The following is a 15,627-nucleotide window of genomic DNA, read 5'->3' as shown; positions in this document are numbered from 1 at the left end:
GATTATAACAACTATCAAATATTATTTTTAAACATCTTTTTTAATAATATCTTTCAAAATCAGGGATTATAAATGGACATTTTTAAATTGATAGTAATTATCATAAATTTAGTTTATAAATTATTACATTTATTGAATATTAAATAATAATAGTCCAGTGGAATAAATACTTAACTTAAGGGGATACAAATTCAATTTTTCTTAATAAAGACTTTTAATTTTTCCATTTTTCTGAGGCCTTCTTCGTCCTTTGTGTCCTCAAAAGAAGTCTCTATATGATTCAATACTGTTTCCAAACCAGTAGGTGTGTAATCAAACATTAAATCGTTAGATAAATTTATTCTTCTTAATGCAGGGTTTAAACGAATAGTTTCGAATATGTTATTGAAGAGACAAACTATCTCATGTGGTTTAGTGACTGACCAAATATGAATTAACATTTCCATATCTTGCATTTTAAACTGTGGTAGCTTTAGCAATGCCTTAAATCTAAAAAAAATTTTCATTTTGTTGGAAAGCATCTCTCTAGCTATTGTATCATGACAATCAATAAATTGAAGAGCATCATGTAAGTTGTTTAACATCTGGTCGAGAATAATTACATTTGCAGATGGATCAGTAAGGAAATGATGGGAATTAGCTGGCTTTCCGTTAATGACTACTTCGTAAACAGATAACAGATGGGCAAAGCTATTCTGAGAGGACAAAAGATTTGCCAATTGTAAAGTTGTCATGACTTTCTTGGATGCATTATCTGACCTAACGTCTTCTGTGAAACTTTTTAAGAACAGGGCAAAAGTCATCAGATCTATAGACCTTTCAGACGAGCATTCATTGGTTTCAAGTAGCTTGATGGCAGAATCAATTTCTTGCAAATTAATTAAATACTTTGCCTCAATTGTGCTAACCTTTCCCTTTAATTCAGGAGAGTTCTTGTATTTATTGAAAAAGACTTCGAATTGTTCATAAGTACCAGAGCGAATGCATGATAATAATAAAATTTCTAAATCGACGATTGGACAAACTTCATTATACTCAATTATAGTAGAATAGTCTTTCAAATCAACAAACAATTTCTTATATAAAAAGGCAATTGTTTCATGGAATTCCACCTGAGATGATATACTTTTGAAATTGTGTGGGAAATTGATCACACTTATAAATTCTTTGACTGAAGCGGTATATTTGGCCAATTTTAAAAGGGATATTGGGTTTAAAAGTGGAAGGATTTTATCTTTGAAAAGAGGATGCGGTATGATAAGTTCATCAATTTGTTTCAAATTACACTGTTTAACAATTAAATTAGCCAATTTCTTCGTTTCCTCAAAATCTGGCACCGTTTCAAAAGATCTAATAATGATTTCTTTATCCAAATACCTATTGGCTATTAAAGTTTTGTAAGTGTCATAAGAGAAAGTGTGTCCCATATCCAGATATTTCTTGTATTCTTTAAGGCCTGCTTTAAAAGAATTTCTAAGAGCACCACCAAGGTTCAAAGCTCCTGTTGAGTCTCTTGATTGAGGATTGATAAAATATGAATCAATTGTTGGATCGCCTTCTTCTGCATCATATGTTTCCACCAATTTGACCACTTCAGGTACTATTGTTGGTAAGACGGAAGGATCTAGATTAAATACCATATAATTTTTGATTAATTTATTGAAATGGGTAATGGAATCATTGACAAAGTTATTCAAAAATGATGGAGCATGAGGTAGAATAGGAATCAACTCAGCATTAAATAGTTTGGTCAACAGAATAGCATATATTTCTAAAATGTTTGGATATGATTCAATAGTCTTTGGTGTGATCCATATATTTTCAATGATTTTCATGACACCTCTAAATCTATTTTGAAATTCATCCCTTTTACCGGAATAGGAAGGTGGAATTTCAAAAGTCAGATCTCTCAAGTTTTCGATGAAAAATGGCATCTCAGCTATTTTTCTTAACAAAGTTTGGGAAGAAAATGCATCTGTAATGGAATTCATGAAATTGAGGGCCACTGTTGTGGATGGATCGAATAATTTGCCATGTGCTTCAATAAATTGCAATATATATTCTTCTGGATAATTAATTCCCTCTTTCAAGTACTTAAATATTAATGGGTAAAGAGAAGCTTCAAATGTGAATGATTTTATCTTAGATTCCTCAATTAGTTTCATAATAATTTCAGTATCGTTCAATTGTAAGGCATAATCCATTAATGAGTTTAAAACAAGATCCATGTTCATTGGATACAATATGTAATCCTCTAATTGTTCCCTCTTGGTATTAAATGAACGGTCCATGGGGAAAATATAATCATATATGGTCTTTGTTATGTTCCAATCCTGGAAAGAATTTACCATTTGTTGCAAATAAAACTCGTATGAGAATTCTGGAATCCATTGTTGTTGATGGAATGTCATCCACATTTGATATGCCTTTGATGGATCAATCTTGGACATGGAGATTAAGAAACTTGACAAGAGAAGTGATATATCAGAAGATAGTCCATTTGTATCTCTTATTTGGTTGATTAAAGTATTCAATAATGAGGAAGCCATTTCAAGGTCACCAGTTTCCACTAAACCAGAAATAACAGAAGCCTCCACTTTAACTCGGTCCTCATGCAATATATTAGTTTTAGAGTTTTCTTCCGTTTGAAGACCCATTTGGAAATCTTGAAATAATTCTTTAATAAGTGGATTATTACCAGACAATCTTGAATAATTGATCAGACTGACGTAATAGAATATATTCTTTGTCACAAATGGAGATGAATTTAAGAAAGTGATCAGTTCATTAATAGAGATATAACCAGGGTATAAATTAACAGCCAATAACGTGTGACTGATAACGTCTCTATCCAATTGGATATTACTTGTTGTAGTGACAGTTTTAAACAATTCGATGGCAATCTTAAAGAAATCGGATCCGTTTCTATTTCTGGACTGAATGGCTAAAATTGAACTCTTAAACAAAGAATTTAATAAAATGTTGTAAACAATGGCGGAAGGTTTCATCTTGTTAGATAATATATCCTGGTAACAAGTTAACATTTCAAACATCTTATTATCTAGATCATTTTCATCCAATTTTCTTTCAGCAATGGAATTCAATACAACTTCATAAATTCCCATTGGCGGTATAACATTATTACGTTTCAAAGAATGATATAGAGAATTAATCTTGTTAAGATCACCATTTTGATAACATTTAGTAATTTCATTAATATGAGTATTCAAAAAAGTATTCTTATTTAAAGATAATTCAGTATCTTTTTCCCAAGGGAAATCATTTTCTGACGGCGTTGGTTCAGTTTCATTAATTGGAATTTTTGAATCATCAATGATAAGTTTACCATCCAATAAAGTGGAAGTGGTAATTGTTGTAGAATATAATCTCTTGGCTAATTTTTCATTAAGGGATAAGACGTTTTGATTTTGTTTCTTAATGATGCCAAATTTCTTATTTTGAGCAGTTTGTCTAACTGTTTGTGAAGTAGTGGCTACTGCAGTCATGGGGGTCGTTGTTGTTGATTGATTTTGAATTGTAGTAAATTGACCATTGAACAACGGTTGCAATTGATTTTGATTATCTTTATATAGAACATCATCGACTAGATTAAAGTTTGTATTAGCAACAACGACAGGATGAGGTTGATTTCCCGAGCCGTTAGGGTATGGAGCAGAACCATCTAAATGGAACACCGCCTGGTTCTGCCTTAAATAATTGTAGGAACTATCAAAAAATGAGGTAGCCTGGCGATGATAGCCCTTGGAACCCAGCTTATATTTGATTGACTTGAATGCCATTGGTTAATGTAATGTAATGTAACAATTTGGAAAAAAAAAATATTATGAATGCAAAGTGTATGACTAAGTGGTATTGAAGTTAACGGGGAACGTAGCAGCAAAACCTATGAAGCGGTAACTTAGTCGAAGTTCCAATGGAGAGAGGGTGATGCTCGAGAGGAAAGGGTGGTTGGTAATCCGATTAGCAAATAGAGTGGATCTCGGATGGGTTCAATGGGCCATTTAAGTACCAGATCCATAAACGTCAAATTTCAACTGGCAAATATATCAGGAACAAGAGTGTTTGTGCGGTCGATCGTTAGTAACCCGAGGTCCGGACTATGACTGACCAATCAGCGGCGAGAGTTTGGTTCCTCAACAGGCAAAAGAAAGAGAGCGCGCTTTTTTCGCGCCGTAACGAAAAACAAAAAAATTAGCGAGATAATGGAAATAACGATGTTTGAATGCTAGCTGATATTTATTGAATGATTGGCTTATATATCGATAGATAGGTAAGGTAAGGTAAGGTAAGGTAAGGTAAGGTATATATATATAGGTACAGACACGACTGAGCAACTCTTACTCTTTGATAGTGTAACTTCTTCTGAAACGATCGTCTACAGAGGTCAAGTAGTAGACGCCCTTTTGCAATTGGTCGATGGACCCTGCAGGTTCAAAACCCTTTTGTAAATGTGCATCTTCTCTCAACTTGATGGCAGCTTCAAATTCTTCAGGAGTCCCCAATTGTCTATTGGCATTCAGTTTGGCATCAATGTCCAGCACGGAGATAATGTTACTAATGTCACCAACAACTTTACACGAGAAAAGTGAGGCTGCCAAACCAGATCCATAAGAGAATAACCCGATCCTCTTGCCTTGTAATTTTTCGGACCCCACTTGAGATAGTAATGATGCTAATGATGCATACACAGAAGCTGTATACATGTTACCTGTATTTGTGGGCACCACTAATGATGGTGCGACTCTTTCCTTGTGATGCGACTTGGCAACATTGACGAAGGTCTTCTCCAATACTTTATCAGTTAATGATTCATCATAATCCATAGTGGCATATTTAGCATCTACTTCTGGATATAAGGATGGATTAGCTCTGAAATCGTTATATAACAGTCTACCATATGATTTCGTTACCAATTTACAAGTGGGAACATGGAAAACATTATAATCAAAATAATTAACTGTATTAACAGCTTGTGGACCAGCTGCAGATTCTACCATACCTCTGGCAATAGCCTTTTGAGAATAATTCTTGTAAACTTGATCTAGAGCCTTTACGTAACATGTCAATGAAAAATGACCATCCACATATGGATATTCACTAGTGAAATCTGGCTTGTAGAAATCGTATGCATGTTCCATGAATGATCCTCTTACTGGATCAAAAACAATTGGAGCATCTGGTCCAATTAACATGGCGACAACACCTGCACCACCTGTGGGTCTTGCAGCACCTTTATCATAAATGGCAATATCACCGCAGACCACAATGGCATCTTTACCATCCCAAGCACTTGATTCAATCCAATTTAAAGAATTGAAAAGAGCATTAGTACCACCATAACAGGCATTTAAAGTGTCAATACCTTCCACGTCATTATTCCCATTAAATAATTGCATCAAGACAGATTTAACAGATTTAGATTTATCAATTAAAGTTTCAGTACCGACTTCTAATCTACCAATTTCATTGGTATCAATATTATAATTCTTAATTAATTTGGAAAGAACAGTCAAACACATGGAATATATATCTTCTCTGTCATTAACAAATGACATATTAGTTTGACCCAATCCAATAGTATATTTCCCAGAGGAAACACCATCAAATTTTTCTAGATCTTGTTGAGAAACAAATTGTGTTGGAATGTAAATTTCCATGGCTTTGATACCAATATTTTGAGGTCTCATTGTTGGATATGTAGTAGTCTTTTGTTTCTTATTTTCAGTCATCTGTATTGTTTAATGTTAATGCAACGAATTTACTTTGAGATTACACAGAAATTGAACTTGGCAGTTTGTAAGTTGAATTGGACTGTTGGGCCTTTTTATATGTTAATTGGAGAAGTAAAAGAATCAGCCTTGATGTTCAATGCAGATAATGATAAATGCAGTAGCAGAAATGAGCTGAATTCAATTACGGTTTCTATTATGATCAGAAATGCTAAATGCGATAGAATACGATGTGAACTGGTAATGCCAGAGAGAGGGAAACCAGGTACTGTTGAAGGTTCGTTTATGGATCTGTGTTTAAGAAATTGGAGAGGAGGAAGCCAATTTTGACGGAATAGCCGGGGCCCTTTAACACGTTTAGTTTACGCATTTTCATGCAAACGACCGTCGAATTTTTTCGGTGTTTCAGCTTTGATCTTGGCGGCTACATTTTCGTATAAAGGAATGTTCTAAGCGGTCGGGCATTTCCATTTTTGCAGAAGTTCTTATTTTATATACCCAAATAGTTCAGTTGGGAAATTAGCGGTTTTGGCAGTTCGAAACTCGTGGGAAACCATGGAATGCCTTTATTTTTATTTTTTTCTTTTTCCCTTAGCTCGTAGTGAAAAATTAGTATATAGAATATCCATATACATAGTCATCGCACACTGTGATCCACTCGGAAGAGCAACAACCTATTCCTTTGCTGTGGATTAGGTACGGATCACGAAGGGCTATGAATCATTTTCCAATTCAAGAATTTAAAAGTAATGCATTAAGTTTGCAGAGACTACCGCCTGAAATCTTAGTTGTCATCTTCAGTTATCTAGATGAGAAGGAGCTCTCCATCCTGCAGGACCTCTCCATTTATTTTAGAAACCTTATCAATGATGAGGAATTATGGAAAAACCTCTTTAAGGCAAGGATACACACCAACTATTTCCCATCCTATTCTCATTCTACCAAATATAGCACAGAATATGTAGAAAGAGTTCATGGATTGAAACAATGGAAACATAATAAAGCTGTGAGAACCAAATATACCATATCACCTTCTTCTCATATGGTTCAACAAATTGAAAGTCTGTATTTTGATTATCCACGTTGTACCTGCTATAATGATGGTGTTATAACAATGGTTCAATTACAATCGAATAGAAATAAACAGAGGAGATATACCTATATTCCCTGTACAACGCCACAGGGCTGTTCCACCATGAATTTTAATATAAATGCAGCCGTATTTGGAAGGTTCGATGGTAGGGTGTTTGGGAAACTATTAAGTAATAGATCATATTTAACACCCGTTACAGAATTTAATTCAAGACATTCTGCATGTGTAACTGCAATAACAAACTCAACTGTACCTGGAGATTCAAATCAAAATTGGAGTGTTAGTGGCTCCGAAAATGGTGAAATCATTTGGTGGTGTGAAACTAAGTCGATGAATTTTAAAAAGGTATCCAATAAGACTATATTACACCTTTCTCTATATAAGCAATGGACCATTGTTATTGACGAAGAAAAAATATATGTCATTAAAGATATGGAAGAAGTAAATATCCTCCCATTACCTACTATTTCTAATGACTCATCTGAAGAACGTATTTTACAAATCCATTTTTTCAAAGTAGATTTTGGATCTCGTTGTATTGTGTTAGCAAATTTGCAAACTGTGTACGTTATTTCATTTGATGTTGAAAAGAATTTTGGATTTACCAGATCCATAACTTTTCCAGCAGCTAACATATCCGATGTGATTATTGATGAAAATACTGCAAATAGAGAACAAGATCTAGAGGTGGCAGGATTAGACGGGTGTTACATAGCAGTGTCAACGATGTCAGATGAGGTGAATATCATAAACATAAGGGCTCCTGGGCAATCACTGAAAATACAGTCAAATATAAAATTTGATGAACCGATTTATAAATGTGAAGTCACTAATTTAGTATTGGCAGCAGCACTAAATGGTTCATTGCAAATATTTGATGCTTCCAGTGGTAACTTAATTAAGACTGTTCAAAAAACTGAAAAATTTCCAGAATTCTTGAGCATTTCTCAAGGTAGAATGATTGTTGGAAGTGGAAATACCTTAAATTATCTTCAGTTTATCTCCGATGACCTACACTCGAGGAAATCAAAATCAAGTGGATCACGTAACCGCAGTAATAAATGGAATGAAACAATGAATTCAGAATTACAATTATATGATGATGAAGTGACGAAAAGGAGAGAACAGGAAAAGAAAGCAGAAAAATTGTTTGCAAAATACGGAGGAGATATTGACGAAGAGGAACTACAATTGAAGATTGCATTAATGGAATCGGAAGAAACATTCCATACAAATGGAAATGACTCCAACACTAGTCAGAATAATGACGAAGAAAATTTGAGGAGAGTACTGGAAGAATCGCGAAATGATACGAACAATTTAAATATATCCAGTATGGACATTCGAAACGAAGATGAAGAATTTTTAAAAGCAGTGGAACAATCTTTATTGGTTAATGAGAGAAGCCAAGAAACATCTCATAGTAACAATCACCCGCCACTGACAACCACTCAACCCGCACCTACATCATCTGCGGAAGATGAAGAGTTACAATTAGCAATTGCATTATCACTAAGTGAAATAAGCCAGCATTAAAGAGCTTTATATAGATAATCAACACGTAATTATTGTTTACATTACTTGAAGCAATTTGACTTAAAGAATCGGTAGTCATTCATAATGTTTTTCTTATTTATTTGTTATATGAGAATATTTAAAAAGTTTTTTATCATAATTTGTATTCAATTTACCTCTCCAGGATTAACAACACCATTAATAACAGCCCAATCTTTATTCATTACAAAAACATTTTTGGGATCTTGTTGGCGTCTTATTCTTTGAAAGTTCAATAAATCATCTCCATACATCTCCTTAATCTTCGTTGCCATACCCCTCATTTCGAAATCTTTATATTTAGTCTTTTTCTCAGTATTAATCAAAGAGGTAGACCCCAAGAAATTTTTGGCCCAATGTGGCTTACCACCAGCGCCAATCATTGTGTCTTCAAAAACAGAAAACCACTTATAAATTGGAGTATTGTAACCAAATGGACGATAAATTGTGGCATTGATATATAACGTTAATTGGTTATTCGTTATGGCTGCTAAGGGAGTTACCATTTCACTAAAAGGTGTGTTGTCCAAATAAGGACGTAAAATATTTCCATATACTGGACCAGCAGACATGGAGTTTCTAGTTGATGTATCTAATTGTGTTTGTGGTAAGGAAGTGTTAGAACAGCGAACCTCAATTGGAACGTGGACGTAGAATTCTTTATTTTTTGAAGCTTGTGATATAGAATAATCAAGTGAGCGCAATACTTCTGGACCATTATCCATTGGACAAGCCCATTCATCAACAAATTGTGAAAATAAACAATCTAAAGCAAACCCATCAGCTGATCTTTGCACTGCTGTCGTTGGGTGCTTTTCTAATTCCCCGTATTGTTTCTTAAAAACGAACTTCTCTACTAATGGTGTGAGAGGTAAATAAACTCTTGATGAAATCCATAATAATGTCTCATAGAAAAACCTACCCATTTTGGTTGCCCACCAAGATTTTTTCTCTGGTGTAATGTTATCGTGTGACTTAGAGCCTCTCCAGAGAACACACTTTCTTGAATAAGGATACCACCATACTCTTATGAATTCAGATGATAACCAAACAGAATCCCACTGTTCAAGGAATTCTTCAAATGTAATGACTTCTTGGGTCGATCTTATATTAAAAGCAGGTACTGCACGTATGGTTGCTGAGACAATGATACCGATTTTCCCCAATGACAAGGCAGCAGCTCTAAATATTTCAGGGTTATGCTCCGAATCTAAGTATACCAGTTGACCGTTTCCATTGACAATTGTTAAATTCACATATTGTGATGAAAACAACCCATGATAAGGAGATGACCCATGCGTACCAGTAGAAATTATCCCTGCAACACTCTGCTCTGCAACAGATCCAAGATTTTGCAAAGTATATCCCTTTTTATTTAAATATGCGTTCAATTGATAGACTCGTAAACCTGCTGCAACGGTAATATCAGCATAATGTCTTTCTGGGTATTCTTTGAAACTTTGCACTGAGTTCATTTTATCTAAATTAATCAACCACTCATTAGTGATACACATATTACTTGGCGAATGACCTGAGCCAACAGTTACTACTGTCTTGCCGGCAGCCCTTGCAGCATTAACTATGTTTATGACCTCCTGTACATTGGTAGGTTGGAAATACTTCTGCGGTTTAGCTGTGTAAATACCAGCCCAGTTTCTGAAGGTGTAATCGCTCTTCGCTGGGACAGTCAATATGGACGTTGTCATGCTATTGTTATCTCTCCTGATGGACTGCGATTGAAAACACAATAGACCTATTCGTACTAACAATAGCTTTCCTTTAATCTAGAAGGATACTGAACTTAGGTAATGCGTTGATCTTTGCTTAATTCCGTTCATACCAGAAAACACCGAAAACCGCGACATTAGCGAATGATAGCGTCGCATTTCCACAAGATCGACGCAAATTAAGTAGTGCAGAAGCGTATGCTAACAACTTTGTCATTTCCTTGTATTACTAGATAATTTTTCTTTGAGATATTTCTGGAGTACCTAAAACTTGTGAATTTTTATTAATTCCTCAGAGGTGTTTGCGACTGAGTCAAGAAACGTATTTGATATTAACGAACGAGGATTTTACAAAGAACAAGTATGATATCCAAGCCGGGGATTCCTGATGGTTACATTATTAGGTTCTTAAAGTTTTCCAGTATTAAAATATGTTGGCAATGGTAAGACTATACTTTTCGATGGCAGCTGTGGCTGAGTTGAGGTTGAGACCACGCAATGGTACTTTAAAGCAAGGCGTTATAAATGGTTGTGTAAAATTTCGGGAATAATTTACCAACCAGTATATGGTTAAGTATATACTTCTTTACATGACTGTGTTGGGCATTATATTGGAAGAGTGCTAGCAATAGCAACTTCACTCTTTCGATTGCTGGTAATTTATTTTGTCTCCTAATGATAATTCTAACACTTCGTTTCCCTTCCGATTTTAGTCTTTCAGACACTATTTTGGGTGCATCTCAACAAGATGTGACAAACAGTGTGGGTATGTGGAGTCCAATGTATGGTGAAAAATTCAACGTTAACAAACTTTAAGTTGGAATGGCAGAATTAAACGAAAAAATTATAGTGAATTCCTTCAGAAAAACGGCATTTAATAAAGATGAAATTTTGGATCTTGCCCTGGAAATAGAATGGGGTGTTTTATGATGAATATCCTCTTATATCCAGTATTTGAAACTGTCATATGATTAGTATCAGTTTAGCCGTTTTGGGAAGCCAACCGTTGCGGGTAGGGGTGCAGATTTACTTGTTTGAGTGAATAAGAGAAGTACCAAACGCATCAACCCAACTACAAAATAACAAAAAAATGTAGGTATAGATGTACAACCCCTGCAGTGAAAAAGAATGCAACTTGTATGCTCAGGCTTAAAGATCACTACAAGTTATGGCCTTCTAAATCTTAAGTGGCTTGATGTTTTCAAGAAAGTATATCGAAGTGTTTTATGAAGATCTGGTCAGGAGATATTATTCCAATTTAAATGGGATCGAGGAAACTAAGGTGAATGTGCAGGCAGTGGCTGAGGTAATAAAAAGAAAATTGTACACTAAATGATTATGCTTGGAAGAAAATATAGTTAACCATAAAGCTTACTTAATTGAATTGTTTTCACCAGGACTAATATCAAAATTTCTTCTTAAGCAGCGAGTTGGGATAATTAAACAGTAAAAAGATTAAACAACAAATTAAAAACGCTATTGACGATATGGGTATTTATCTTATCTGGATGATTTATTTTGATAGGGCTTACCGATTCCCAGATTTACAAATTTTTAAATACGCCAGTAACAAGTAAATTTTTAATTATATCTCGATATTTTTTTTGTAAGGATATTGCTTCTCCGCCACATTGTGTGCCGTCTTTGTTATCGTTTCAGTAACCATCAACAACCCCGTAAGTATTAAAGTACACCTCCCCATGAACAACAATGTCCCCTCCTAAAGCATCATAAGTCTCTTCTTGTCCTACACGATCATTACGGAATACATATAGACAATATTTCCAAGCTGCGTTATTATTATAACATTCATCTACGACACTGTCATACTCGCCCTCCTCCACTTGTCTACCCGCAGCCGCTTGCCTTTCAAGACCGTGCATGATTAACATTGTCGTAGTTCCATGACATCCATTGAACATCGAAGTAATTCCAGCGCTTTTCAAGTGTATGTTTTTCGGTGTGACGTATAGTTAATTCTAAAGATTTAGGGTTCAAGTCGGTGACGATATCATTCAACATGCTTTTCCAATCTTGTTGAATATGCCCAGCATAAAAACCAAGGGAACTCTTCCAATAAATTATTAAGATGTTGTGGATGTCACTAGCATTGAAAGTCCAGTTTTACTAAAGAGTTTGTTGTAATGTTGGAGACACCGAGAATTACCAACCCAGCGGAACTTAAGGATTGGCTAATTTATAGTAAAGTACTGGAATTTACATCATTCTGAGTATATCCCAAGATGCCCAAAAAGTGGACGAGCTCACGCTTGGCACTAGATCCAGCACTTCAATTATCTTGGGCCATTGCATAAGCGAGGCCGGCAGTAAGAAGGGAAGGTACGAATGTACTCCAGCATGCAGGTGAAGCAACGTTTGAGCAGAAATTGGCAGCGCAACTACCAGATATAGCAGCAGCAGCAGCAATCATCCCAATCACTGCATTCTTAGCAAATATAGTCCATCTATTTCGTTTATAGAGCCGGTCCATAGTAACCAACTCACCTTTTCCGTTTGGAATGGGATCTATGGCTGTCTCTTTGGATTGGTTTTGTGGCAAAACATAAAGGAGCAACACATATATTACAACAACTGTAATACATGTACGCACTATGTTGGCAGTTTTTGAATTCAAAAATTAGGAATCTCCTCTTCCACCATATCTTCCAAGTTATATATCATCTTGGAAATGATAGTTTCAACTTAATTTGATGATTAGCTTACTATGTGTGTTATAATTGAAAAAACTGGATAATGGAGATAGTACGACCAGGACAATGGCAATTTTTCCTAAAACATATTTTTCGCAAAAAGCGGGCAAAAACACAATTTCAAAGACTATAGGAGTAGAAAATAAAATATACTAAAAGTGGCCGTTACCTTCTACTTTTATTTCACTATTACATAGCCATAATATATATTAGTAAATAAGCAGGTACACCATTATGATAGCTCGAGCAAAAAAAGGATTGGACGCCCGGCCGAAAAACCACATCCCTGAGGTGCGCCTCGCTGATAGGTGAAAAACACTCGACTGACTTCGGCCGCCGTATGGGCACTCCCCCGCGAACTTTTCTGAGAAAACAGCAGGTGGTCGGGCGCCTCGGAGGGAGTGGGAAAAAACATCCACCACTCGGATTTTCAAGTCTGGAGGTCGGCCTGTGCGGCGGAGGTGACTTGGGCGACGGTAGGTAGACGGAAACCCAGCACCCACAGCCAGTGGTTAAGTAGCGCAGGGACGGTCGAAGTAAAGAAGGTAGTGTGTATATGTTTAGATAGCGTGTATAAGAGTGTACGTTTGTAGTTTAAGGTCAGTTGGAGTGCTAGTTGTCGAGATATGGTCGGTGTCACAGTGTATTTCTAGTCTTACACAGCTGTCACCTTGCACAGGAGCCTGGCTCACTCAGTTTTGAACATTCAAGCACGAAAAGCATATTACCATCCTTTTTCATGCATGTCGTAACTGCACCAACGCGTCAGCTCGTGTTCTTTCCTCTTTGGGCCGTGGCCGCGTTCCCCCTGTGGACGTGCTTGGCGTTGTTTTTTCTTCTGGCGATGGCGTCCGCTTTTCTGGGACAAACGAAGAAAAACAGAATATATAACTGGGCCAAATTTTATTCCCTTAAACCACACTCTCTCCCCTTCCCATCCCACCAAACAACCATTCGCAAATCCACCACCACCATGTTTTACATTTCAGATAACGTCAGCGTTGTCGATGGATTTGTCGTGTTAACTATTGAAAAGGAGGGTGCTTCTGTCCGCAAGGTTGTCAAGAAGTTCCACCCCAAGAGCAAGCTGTTCCTGCTGGAGGAGCGCACCAAGCTGGCCAACTACGCCCTGGTGGACCTGGACGAGTACCACACCGCCTTCCCCGGCTCCGACCTTGTCCCCGTCCCCAGCTCCCAGCTCTTCTCCGTCTGCACCACCTCCAAGAGGCTCTTCTACACCACCCCAGACGGCTTCCGCATCGTCAACAGCAAGACCCCAGACAGACACAGACGCTGCTCCCAGGAGTACACCGTCATCCCCGTGGTCTACAAGGACAAGCCCACCAAGTACCTCTATCTCAGGGACGAGACCCACTCCACGCAGTACCTGCTCGCCGACGTCACAGTCGACAGGGACATTGTGCACTCCAAGGACTCGTCCTTCTTCGAACAGGAGATGAATGTGGGTGAGATCGTGTTCACCGAGAACGATCTGTCCGTCTTGGCCGGCTTCCAGCAGTACAAGGCCCAGTTTGCAGAGGACATCTACTCCTACTTCTCCACCATCTACTCCGAGGTCAGGTCCAGGTACCACCGCCGTCCGTACCTGTCCTCGTTCCACCGTCCAGGCTACGGGGAGACCTTCCCCAAGGACCTGCAGATCCCCACCATCCAGAAGTACAGCTCCATGGGGTCTGCCTTTCTGTTTCTGGCGGAGGTGTTCCCACAACTCTCCTTTGCCGAGGACTTTACCTGCGAACATGAACAGAGTCCGCCCAAGTCCATTGATGCCATCGCCTCGTGGTTCACTTTCAAGCTGCTACCGGGCTCTGACAACGAACTGTGGTACCTTTTGGTGCGCATCTGCTGCTACAACTGGCAGGACACCTCCGTGGCGTACCCAGCTCTCCACACCTTGAACTCCTTTCGCCAGCTGGTCGACTCTATCCGGGCCCTGGCCACCTACTCTGTTCTCTACCGGTTTCTCCATGCTGGGGCCATCCCCGGTGACTCTACTGCCGATGAGATCTTCTTCACCAAGAAGAGTGAGCCATGGACCTGGACCAACGTCATGTACCACAAGCTGACCGTGGCGTACCAGAACTACACCAAGTTCAACGTCAGGGTGTGCAAGCCAGACGCCGTGCTTATCTCAGGCAAGAAGTTCTCCCGATCCTACATCAGGGAGTTCTACGCCAACGTCAAGGAGCGTTTCGAGTCCAACCTCTCTGACCTGCGTCAGTATTTCGACAAGGTCTTGTCTGTGCAGGCTGTTGCCGATGCCACGCTGAACTCTCCCACTGCCATCGATGTTGCTGAGAATAGAATCAAACCAAGAATTCGCTGTTGCTGTTGATCAACGAGACGGCTCTGGCCAATGTTGTTCCTGATTTCAAGCCCAATGTCACCATCGATTCACAGGAGGTCGCCAGGTTAGTCGCTGATATGGGAGTGTGTGTCATGTGGATGATCTACTTTTCTGCCACCGGGCCCTACAGGTTTCCTGATATGCTGATACTGAAGTATGCTGGTAACCAACGTAACCTGTTTGTGGACCCTGAGTCTCGCTGCCTGGACATCATTACTGAGTATTCCAAAAACAGAGAGGGCAATCCAATGTGCAAGACCCTGGACAAGGTCACCTCAGACCACCTTTTCTACTACATCATAGTTGCACGTAACATGCTGAAGCACGCCGTGGGGACCGAGTATGCTGATATGAAACGGGACCTGTTCAACGAGACCAACGGTGCTGCTGAGGAGTCGTTGCTCAACGGCTACCTGGCTAGGTC

The 15,627-nt window shown here is 38.1% G+C and overlaps 7 protein-coding genes across 7 annotated transcripts; 3 read left to right on the top strand and 4 right to left on the bottom strand.

Moving 5' to 3' along the window:
- Positions 1 to 191: 191 nt before the first annotated feature.
- RPM2 (ribonuclease P) lies at positions 192 to 3,800 on the bottom strand (the record flags this gene model as incomplete). Its single annotated transcript, XM_003675327.1, has 1 exon — positions 192 to 3,800. One exon carries the CDS (start codon positions 3,798 to 3,800, stop codon positions 192 to 194), a length of 3,609 nt encoding a protein of 1,202 aa, XP_003675375.1.
- Positions 3,801 to 4,358: 558 nt separating this feature from the next.
- ERG13 (hydroxymethylglutaryl-CoA synthase) lies at positions 4,359 to 5,750 on the bottom strand (the record flags this gene model as incomplete). Its single annotated transcript, XM_003675326.1, has 1 exon — positions 4,359 to 5,750. One exon carries the CDS (start codon positions 5,748 to 5,750, stop codon positions 4,359 to 4,361), a length of 1,392 nt encoding a protein of 463 aa, XP_003675374.1.
- Positions 5,751 to 6,465: 715 nt separating this feature from the next.
- Positions 6,466 to 8,379, top strand: UFO1 (SCF ubiquitin ligase complex subunit UFO1; the record flags this gene model as incomplete). The annotated part of the gene is made up of 1 exon (XM_003675325.1): positions 6,466 to 8,379. One exon carries the CDS (start codon positions 6,466 to 6,468, stop codon positions 8,377 to 8,379), a length of 1,914 nt encoding a protein of 637 aa, XP_003675373.1.
- A 146-nt stretch (positions 8,380 to 8,525) lies between these two features.
- Positions 8,526 to 10,103, bottom strand: ALO1 (D-arabinono-1,4-lactone oxidase; the record flags this gene model as incomplete). Its single annotated transcript, XM_003675324.1, has 1 exon — positions 8,526 to 10,103. The coding sequence occupies one exon, from the start codon at positions 10,101 to 10,103 to the stop codon at positions 8,526 to 8,528; it is 1,578 nt and encodes a 525-aa protein (XP_003675372.1).
- Positions 10,104 to 11,993: 1,890 nt separating this feature from the next.
- On the bottom strand, positions 11,994 to 12,146 carry NCAS0C00120 (uncharacterized protein; the record flags this gene model as incomplete). The annotated part of the gene is made up of 1 exon (XM_003675323.1): positions 11,994 to 12,146. The coding sequence occupies one exon, from the start codon at positions 12,144 to 12,146 to the stop codon at positions 11,994 to 11,996; it is 153 nt and encodes a 50-aa protein (XP_003675371.1).
- A 1,428-nt stretch (positions 12,147 to 13,574) lies between these two features.
- On the top strand, positions 13,575 to 15,191 carry NCAS0C00110 (uncharacterized protein; the record flags this gene model as incomplete). The annotated part of the gene is made up of 1 exon (XM_003675322.1): positions 13,575 to 15,191. One exon carries the CDS (start codon positions 13,575 to 13,577, stop codon positions 15,189 to 15,191), a length of 1,617 nt encoding a protein of 538 aa, XP_003675370.1.
- An 89-nt stretch (positions 15,192 to 15,280) lies between these two features.
- Positions 15,281 to 15,627, top strand: NCAS0C00100 (uncharacterized protein; the record flags this gene model as incomplete). The annotated part of the gene is made up of 1 exon (XM_003675321.1): positions 15,281 to 15,627. A coding segment is annotated over one exon (347 nt), but the record flags the coding sequence as incomplete, so codon positions are not given.

Source organism: Naumovozyma castellii, chromosome 3, assembly GCF_000237345.1.
Source record: "Naumovozyma castellii chromosome 3, complete genome".
Classification (NCBI taxonomy): Eukaryota; Fungi; Ascomycota; class Saccharomycetes; order Saccharomycetales; family Saccharomycetaceae; genus Naumovozyma; species Naumovozyma castellii.
Note: the sequence above shows the minus strand (reverse complement) of the source record. Positions and strands in the feature narration are given on the sequence as shown.